This window comes from Echinops telfairi, unplaced genomic scaffold (genome assembly GCF_000313985.2).
Source record: "Echinops telfairi isolate 266 unplaced genomic scaffold, ASM31398v2 ScPeMD7_7465;HRSCAF=8503, whole genome shotgun sequence".
Lineage (NCBI taxonomy): Eukaryota > Metazoa > Chordata > Mammalia > Afrosoricida > Tenrecidae > Echinops > Echinops telfairi.
In genome coordinates this window covers 10,382,681-10,392,051 of record NW_022111365.1, presented here as the reverse complement: position 1 = coordinate 10,392,051, position 9,371 = coordinate 10,382,681, and the positions used below count along the sequence as shown (strand labels likewise).

The window sequence follows — 9,371 nt, the reverse complement described above, 5'->3', positions numbered from 1 at the left end:
GTTGGCTACCATGTGTATCCCTGGATTTGGTCTGATCCCTGCCATACTACCTACTACTTGGTCCTCACCCCAGGAATGTTTGTGTAAGGTAGCTTTTTCCCTAGGCCCCTTTTGCATTTTTTTAATGGACTCATGCTGTACTTGTCCTTTTGTGCTTGACTTACTTCACTTAGCATGATTTCCTCCAGTTCTTCCCACCAGCACTTAATCTTATTGATGCTCCTTTGTAAGGGACATTTCCCTTTTCTCATGCTGTTCTCAAAAATCTTCATCTTTGTCCCTGATAATTTTCATTATTATATGTCTTGGGGTGCTTCTCTTTGGGTTTAACCTATATGTAATTCATTGATTATTTTGCATAATAATCTCATTTTTCATATTTGTGAAATTACTGTGGTTATTTTTTTCAAAAATATCTTCTGGACTTCATTTCCTCGCTTCTCTTTTTGGAATTCCTATTATGTGTATATTATTATTATTATTTTTATTATGTATATATTATTTCTCTTTGTGTTGTCCCACAGAACTCTTATGCCTTGTTCAATTTTTCCCACTTAGTCTTCAAGCAGTAATCTCAGAGTCTTTGTCTTCTAGTTAGTTCACTAATTCTTCCTTCCACTGTTTTGATTCTACTTCTGTATTCTTTGAAGGAGCTTTTCGTTTCTGTTATTTTATTATTAAACTTCAGGATTGCTAATTGCGTTTTATTAAGGTTTCTATCTATTAAATTTCTTGTTTTGATCTTCTATTGTTTTTCTGAATTCTTCAAAAAAAATTCCCATATTTTCCTTCATCTTAAAGAGAATCCTTAAGACTAGTTTTGGGGTTTCTTTCTCAAGAATTTCATAGCAATAAGTGCCTGAAATATTAAGTTTGTCTTTCATTGGTGCATAAACAGAAAACATAAACGTCCACTTCTCTGGAGATTCACACACTTCCATGTCTCTCACAGTTCCTTCGAAAGTTTGTTTTTGTCTTTCTGCTCATCGGTGCTAAGTAATTAGAATGTGTTCTGAGAGACTGCCTCCCTGCTGGTACTGCTGGCTGAGGCTCCACACTGAGAAAGAACTTAAGAATGGCTTCCCTTGATCTATGCTTCATTTCCACCCTCCCTTACACCCCGATACACTCACCCTATGGTGCAGATTTGGAGAAACTGGTTGGCTGGATGACACTGGAGTATCTCTGGTTTGGGGCATTCCATCCTCATTTGTTACTATTTCAGGGCTGTTGCTGAGGTTACTGCCCCAGGACCTCTGTTGTGAGGATGTTCATTCCAGCTCCTGTTTCCAAGGCAGCACTGGCCTTGAAGGAAGAATTGACAAATGGCCATGGACACAATTGGCCCACAGAGTGACCTTCCCTAAGCGCCTGGGACGGACCCAGTGCCCAGAAACCATAAAGAGGTTTTATGCAGCATATTTACCCAATGCAATATGCCATTTGATTTCTTGACTGCTGCTTCCATGAGGAATGGATTCAAGTAAAATCGAATCCTTGACCATATCGATCTATTTTCTATTTATTATATTATGTATTATTCCAGTTGAGTTTTAGTTTTTTTGAGTTGTAGTACATACTGGTGGCTGGAATACTTATAATTTTCATCAACAACTGCTTTAAATCCTCCTGGATTTCAGCAAAGTTGTGTCAGCTGCTTATTGCAGATTGTTAATAAACCTTTCTCCAACAATAATGCTACCTTCTAGTGCAACTTCTTTTAGTGCAACTGCTGTTGAATTTTTTTCAGCAAAATTTTCTGCACATGTGATATTAATATTGTTTGACAATTTCTGCATTCCTTTGGAAATGGGTTTATATATGAATCTCTTCTTTCCGGTTGTTCAGGTAGTTGTCTTCTAGATTTATTGGCATAGATATATGAGTGCTACTAGTTCTTCTTCAGCTTGGTGAAACATTTCTATTGGCACTCCATGAATTCCTGGAGGCTTGTTCTTGACTGGTGCCTTCAGTATAGCTTGGATTTTTAGCTTTAGTATTATTGGTTTTTGATCATATGCTACTTCTGGAATTGGTTGTGTGCTGACCAGTTCTTTATGGTACTATGATTCTGTGCCTTCCTTCCATCTTCTTTTGATGCTTCCTGAATTGTTTAATATTTTGGCTATAGACTCTTTCAATACTGCAACCCATGGATTGGCATTTTTCTTCAGTCAGTTCCTTAAGTTTGGTGTATGTTGAATGTGTTCTTCTTTTGGGACTTCTAACCATAGGATTTTGTACCTTTCATTATAATACTTTGCCTTACTGAGCTGTCCTTTGAAATTTTCTGTTCAGCTCTTTTACTTCTTCATTTCTTTTATTTATTTTAGATTCTCAAGTGTCAGAGTCTCTTTTGAAATCCACTTTGGCCTTACCTTTCTTCCTTGTCTTTTTTTTTTTAAGTCTTAGAACTTGGTTTCTAGTTTTAATTTGATTTGACTCATGTCAAAATGTGTGTATCACAACTTAGGTGTTATGTGACCAAAATCTGATGTCATCTATTCAGCAAAAACTGGTCCAGGAAAAGAGAAGATTTTGACTTTAATAGCTCTGTGATCTTCTAAAGAAAGTAAACAATTTTCAAAATAAAAAAACATGAATTTTAAATAAAATGCTTTATTAAAAGTAAGTAGTTACTTTTTATTAAAAAATTATTTATTTTCTTTCAACTTTTTATGGGCATTTATGGTCATATAGTTTACATATTATACAATTCAATAGTTCAATCAAATCAAGAAGAGTTGTACAATCATCACCACAATCAGTTTAGAATATTTGGTTCCTTCATGTACTCATTGTTATTAGTCCCCTATTTCCCCGCAACTTCCTCTGCCTTACCCCAAAGAAAACATTAATCCAGTTACTATCTCTATATATTTTCCTATCCTTGATTTAATATATACCAAGACACTTTAAAAACAAACAAACAAGCAAACACTAACAAGAATAATAAAGTAAAACATATAAAAACTTCAATTGAAAATAGAACAAAATATTAAAAACTAGAGAAAATTTTAATGGATTATAAAGGAGATCAAAAGACAGGGTGCTAAATTTTAACCTAAGTGTGGCTGCAGGAGTTTTTAAGCCATGTGCCTTTGAGAAAAAGTGATGGAAATCCCTCTGGTAGACATTAGAAGGCTGTATCAGTGGACTGTGTCTGTGGAGGTAAGCAACCCATTTGCTCACTGGAACTGATATTTATTGTTTCACAGTTCTAGAGAGTAGACATCTAAATTCAGGGTGTTGACTGGGCCATGTTGTCTTTGAATACCATAAAGGAGAATTCTTCCTGGTCTCTTTGATTCTGGTAGCTCCAGGTTTCTTAGGGTTGAGATCCATTTTCAAATGGCCTTGCTTCTTTTGTGTCTCTCTCCTCTTCTATACGAAAACCACTCAGAGAGGATAAGTACTCACCCTCTTGTGGTCTGACCTCATGTCAACTAATAACTTCTTCAAAGACCTCATTCTCCAGCAAAATCACATTCACATGTACCTGACATAAATATTTAGGATTTTCAATGCAGTCTGTAACAGAAGGTTATAGGATAATGGGAAGGATGTAGTAGTAGAGTTTGGGTGTCAACCAGAGAAATCGGAATGCATCCCTTTTTAAAAAAAATACCATGTGTGTTTTATAATCTCTGTATTTTAATTAAGATTTGATTTTTGCTGCTTTTCTGTATAAAGGAAAATCAAAGTTACTTTTATGTTCTTCTGACTTGAAAAGGGTTACAACTCTTTATACAGGATTATGAGTTCAGACTTAAACCACAAGTCCGGTAACACCTGTGCACCATGCTGGCCTGGTGTCACTCCTGCTGAGGCGTAGCCATTGCTGCTTCGGGGAAGTAGGAATATATCCAACACAGAAACGCAGTTTCCTAACCAGCCTCTTCTTGGTGTCTCTTCCTTTTCCCCAGTTGTTGCTCAACATTTATAGTGATTCTCAGAGTCTAGAAGGACTTGTCTCAGGAAATGAGCTTCACTCTCTTCTGATTGCCACGACCTGTCTTCGGGAACAGAGCTGCTGCTTTTGGAAAGAGCCTACCTTCTGTGTGTTAAGGGAGATCTCCAAAACCCAGAACCTCAGCGTCATCAAGTACCTGCAGGGTATGTCCAAAGGAGACTGGGTGTGGGCTGAACTCTCGGGGAAAGAATGAGCTCACTTTCTGTGAAACTCTGGAATTGTCTCACAGTACCAGTGGAGAGTTTTTTCTGGGACTAGAAGAGAAATGAATGAATAGGGTGCCCTGTTTATTCTGATGTCCAATTATATCCTGTAGACAACCCTACACTGCATGTTCCTTCCATTAAAAAGGAGTTTATTGTCTATCTCTTCATTGGAAGAGGGAAGGGAAGGGAAAATTCACTTATTGAATGGCTACTACAAAATAGGGTGGTGGGCCCATTTCTTAGTTTATTGCTTTCTTTGAGATGCATACTAGTGCCATTTTTCAACAGAGAAATATGAGATTAGGAGTAGTGGAGTAGCATATAGATTTCTGATCCAGGTGCCTCAGGTTTTACTCAGGGACAACATAGGCAGCACTTAAAGCCATGTTCTCTGCATCATCCTGGGTGTGGGCTCAGCTCTGCTCTGCATAGCTGAGTGGCCTTGGACATTTAATTTCCTATCCTTTCATCTATCAAGTCAGAGTAATAATATTGATGATCTGATTGGATTGTTGGGATGATTAAATGCTTTGGCGATGCTTGGTACATGGTAACTGCCCATAGGTGTTAGTATTATCCTGACTTAGATTTGGCCATAGGCAAGACACTTAGAAATTCAGTTCTGTTAGCAATACCAGGGACTACCCTTCCCATCATCTGCCTTCGCAGGGCCTCAGGTAATGCTGAGAATTATGGAGACTGTTGAAGATCATAGAATCTCAAGAATAAATATTGACATCCTCTCAGCTGTTGGCCCAGTGTAGGGTAGGCAAGGATGTTTGGCAGGCTTGTTGCATCCCATAACTCTGTAACATTTCTCTGGCTCCACTAGTTCATATTTCACTTGAGAATACAGCAATTTGTGCCTTGTGCTAACTAGTTGATCTCTTTTGGGGATCCAAAGCTGTTACTGTGACTTGTTTGTCTAGAGGCATTCAGTGGTTTTCCCTTTCCTGGGCCCTCCTCTGAAAGAGAATAAAATGACTCTCCTATAACTGGTCTCACCCTAGGAAGAGTTGTGGGCCACACATCTCAGGGCATAAAGCAGTTGGTGAAGCCAGGCCCTCATTGCAAAGTCTTCTTTTTTGCACCTAATGACCTAACAGGCCTGTATGTGCCTGCATTCCAGGGATTCAGGGTAGAGGACTAAGTCACGTCCTTCCTTTTTCCTATATCTCCTGTTGTCACCTCTGCCTGTGGAGTGTCATGGGGGAACCTACTTTTTCTGATTCAAAAGTCAACAGAAAATGGTTTGGATCCATTCTCATTCAAATCCTGGCATGAGGTTTAAATGGAACCGAGGAGAAAGCTGTTCTCTGTGATAGTTTCACTGACGGATTATGCACAGTTCTTCTCTGACACTCATGGTCACAACTAATTTAACTGACATTAATTTCAATTTTGGAAGTGAGTGCTACGGCTTCAGAGCTGAATGGCTGTTTTTTGTTGTTGTTTTTTGTCCTCTGGCAGCCATGGATTGTATTAAGATTTCACTCCAGAATCTCTCCAAACTTGTGGACACGTTCCCAATTTCAGAAGTGAGCGAGGCTCTCAATCTCATCTTGGGTTTCGTGAAGGATTCCTACCCCATCTCTTCAGTTTTGTTCCTGGAGTTTGAGAATGCCGAAGGTTACCCTCTGCTGCTCAAAGTGCTGCTTCGGTAAGTGAATATGCTTTCAAAAACTACAAACCGAACTCAATGCCATGGGGTTGGTATCAACTCATTGACCCTATAGGACAAGCTAAAACTGCCTCCGGGGGTTTCTGAGATAGCAGTTCTTTATGGGAATAGAAACCTCATCTTTCTCCCAAGGAACAGCTGGTAGGTTCACACTGCTGATGTTGGGTTTAGCAAACCCAACTGCTTCACCAGGAATTATGGTTCATAGGGGAGAAAACAAAGTTATTAGCTGTGTTAGACCAGGTTGACTAGAGAAACAAATCCAGAGACACTCATATTTGTGTAAGAGAGAACTTTGTATTAAGAAGTAATTATTCATCAATAAAGCATTCCAGCCCAGAGCAGATTAAGTTTATAGTTCAATATTAGCCCACGAGTCAGTCTGATATTAGTTCATTAATTCCTCTTCAGACTCACACAGCACATGCAATGATGTCAAATGCAGGAAGATCACCAGCTGGTGGGTGGAAAGCCCTGTGGATCCAATGGCAGTGTAAGCATCTCCAGGGCTCTGGCTGCCATTAGCATGGCTCCATATGGCTCCTCAACAGGAAGGTGAAGCAAAGAGTGAGTCCCGCCTCCAAGGAGGAAGAGAGGGAGTTCCCAGAATCTCCATGATTAAGCCACCCATGCCCACAAGAAAATATCGTGAGGCTGACAGACTAGACTCCACCCTTCATTCTTTTATCAAGTTGACATGAAATTGTGTAACTACCACATCAGAACATAGACTTTTAAGCATTGAGGGGCTTTGGAAGAAAACAGATAATAATCTGTCTCAGCATGTCTTATAAAATATATATCTCCGTAGGGGGTGACCTGGGAAATTTCTAGTTGCTAATGTAATTCATTGTAAGACATAGCTGTGATAACTGTGCTGAATGTTCCTATGATAGTGAACACAGTTTTAGAGGAGTCTGTAAATACATATGATAGTTATTCTTCAAAAAATTTAGCCATTGAATAACCAATGGATCATGATAATCTTATCTGTAACTAATCATGAGAATGGTGTTCTGTTCTATTGAATATGAAACTTCCTATGACTAAGGGCCAGTGATTTGATACTCACCCTCACTGAGTTGGTTCCAACTCATAGAGACCCTATAGGACAGGGTAGAACTTCCCCAGGGTTTCTGAGATTGTAACTCTTTATGGCGATTGAAAGCCTTGTCTTTTTCCCTCACAGCAGCTGGTGGGTTTGAACTGCTAACCTTGTGGTTAACAGCCCAATGCAACACAATACTACCAACAGCTATCAAATAACAATGTCCAACCAGATTTTCTGGATAATCAGTTTTTCACTGAAGCATGGTGGTAATTTTACAAATTCCAGTTGGAACGCTATACAAATCCCCTTGGCATGTTCCATCTCCATGATGAACCAACTTGACTTCCATCTGTAAGAACCCACATCCATCTGTGTATGGCATTGCTCTAACCTGCTCTGCTCCGTTCTGCTTGGTGGGGGCTGGAGGGGACAAGAAAGTAACAACCCATAGAAGAGTCCTTCACCCAATACTGACAGGACAACATGGACAAATACCCAGTAAATTTTCCCTTGAGTAGGATAGCTTTACGCTATCTCCTAGAGTTCCCCAGAAGAATTATGCTACAGTTAAGTTTAAGTGACATGATACTTCTGCTGAACCTGGATTCTGTGAGTTACTACCTCTACCTTAATTTACCATGCCATCCTCAGTGTGGGTCCTTGGGTTAGAGAGAGCCCAGGGACAGAAAGCAGATAAACTCCTTGGTGATAACTCATCTTATAGAAGCTTCTTAAAGATCCAGCCACATGTGCTCCCTTGGGCCTGGCTCTTTGACTATGAAAAACCTTCCTCTAGGGGGTTGCTATTTACCTCTAGACCTCACTGATTTCAGCATAGTGATATGCAGAGTCTAGACTCTTCACTGGCCTTGAATTTTATTGGGCCTCATTTCATTGGCCTAAAGACATCTCTGTTGACTCAGAACAAATGTAGGTATCCACATGTGGTAAAACTATAGACACATCCACCTGAGGTGTCCTATTATATTTTGAATATTTGGGTTAGTGTGTTCCAAAATCTGCAGGACAGGATGGATGGAATTCCACCTTATAATAATGTTTCCATTTTTCTGAAGGAGAGAGAGAACCAACACTGATAGCCAAATCTCCAATGCTGACTGTGCACAAAGCTATTAACTAACCCATTGCACACTTTAAATTTGTCTTGGCTGCCATTTCCCTTGCTAATGTAACTAAGAAGACCACCTATACATTAGCAGTTTTTGATATTTATTTGGTTCAATAGTTGATTCATGTATCCAGGCACTACTATGTGTGATTTCAGTGAAGACAGAAGAAAAAACAAGGGGTGCAAAGGTGCCTTAAAGCAAGAGCACTAAAAGTTCTGTCACACTATATGTATTATTATCTTGAAATGGCAGCACTACAATCAATAGTTAGAAGTATCCTCAATGAGAGAGCAATGTAGATCAAAATAAAAGCAATACTAACCCTTAAAATAAGAGTAGAGAAATATGATAAAGTCTTGTTTCCTCCATGATGTCTACTTTGCAGCTCTTTAAGTGTGTCACCCATTTTGTTTGGGGCGTTTCTAGCTATTCTGGTGCCCAGTGCATGGGCATCCAGTTCTGGAAATTATCCTTCCCATGAGCAAATGCTGTAGCTTCCATAGATTCATCTGTGTTCTGATGCTAAGTTACTTCCACAGTGAGACCGTTGGGGTCTTTCCTATGGTCCCCAAACTGCACTGCTGCTGCTCACCTGTGTGAACACTACAACAAATGTAGCTGCCTCATCCAATACATCCAGGAAGCTGGTTTCCTTGTTCCTACAGGTACGATGGGCTGTCCCAGAGCAAAGAAGATCCCCACCTGGAGGAGCTTTTCAGGCTGGTGATATGGCTGACAACTTGTGGACAGTCAGAGCTGAAGGTGTTTGACAATGTCACCTACCCCCAACGTGAAGGCTTCAAGTTCCATCATGAAGCTCCTGGTAGGTCCTTCTTGTGTTTCTGACCTACAAGCTACAATTGTTGAGTTCAAATGAAACCACACAGTTCTTTCCTCAAATCTTTGTACATAAAAATACAAATCCAGCCCAAACACAATATTCTGCAACTGTCAATGATCAATATGGTCTAATTCTGTTGTAACATTTGAAGAAATTACCTATAGATTTAAAATATCTTCCCCACAGACTTTTCCAGATACTCACACAATCAAAGATTTTTGTCTTGGATAAGACTAAGAAGAACTTTTTACTTAATAAAGTAAAATATAATAAACTCAAGTAACAGAGGAAGCCTCCATTATTATCTACTTAATATGTCCTATTGTACGACTTACTGTGTAATTTTTACTTATATGATGGAAACAGGTGGCCTACAATAGCCACCCAGGGTCAGAGTCACTACTTGTTCAGCACTTTGAGATACTGACTATTGACTGATTAATCGAGGACCTCAAACATTATTCATTTATGCTTTCTGAGTGTGAACAG

At 39.4% G+C, this 9,371-nt stretch overlaps 1 protein-coding gene across 1 annotated transcript in view; it reads left to right on the top strand.

The window, feature by feature from the left end:
* WDFY4 (WDFY family member 4) overlaps positions 1-9,371 on the top strand; it is a 404,997-nt gene that overhangs the window by 22,665 nt on the left and 372,961 nt on the right. The window contains exons 5-7 of the mRNA XM_004716253.2: positions 3,927-4,116; positions 5,650-5,839; positions 8,707-8,864. Of these exons, the coding sequence (XP_004716310.1) occupies positions 3,927-4,116; positions 5,650-5,839; positions 8,707-8,864 (538 nt within the window). The remainder of the gene's footprint in view (positions 1-3,926; positions 4,117-5,649; positions 5,840-8,706; positions 8,865-9,371) is intronic.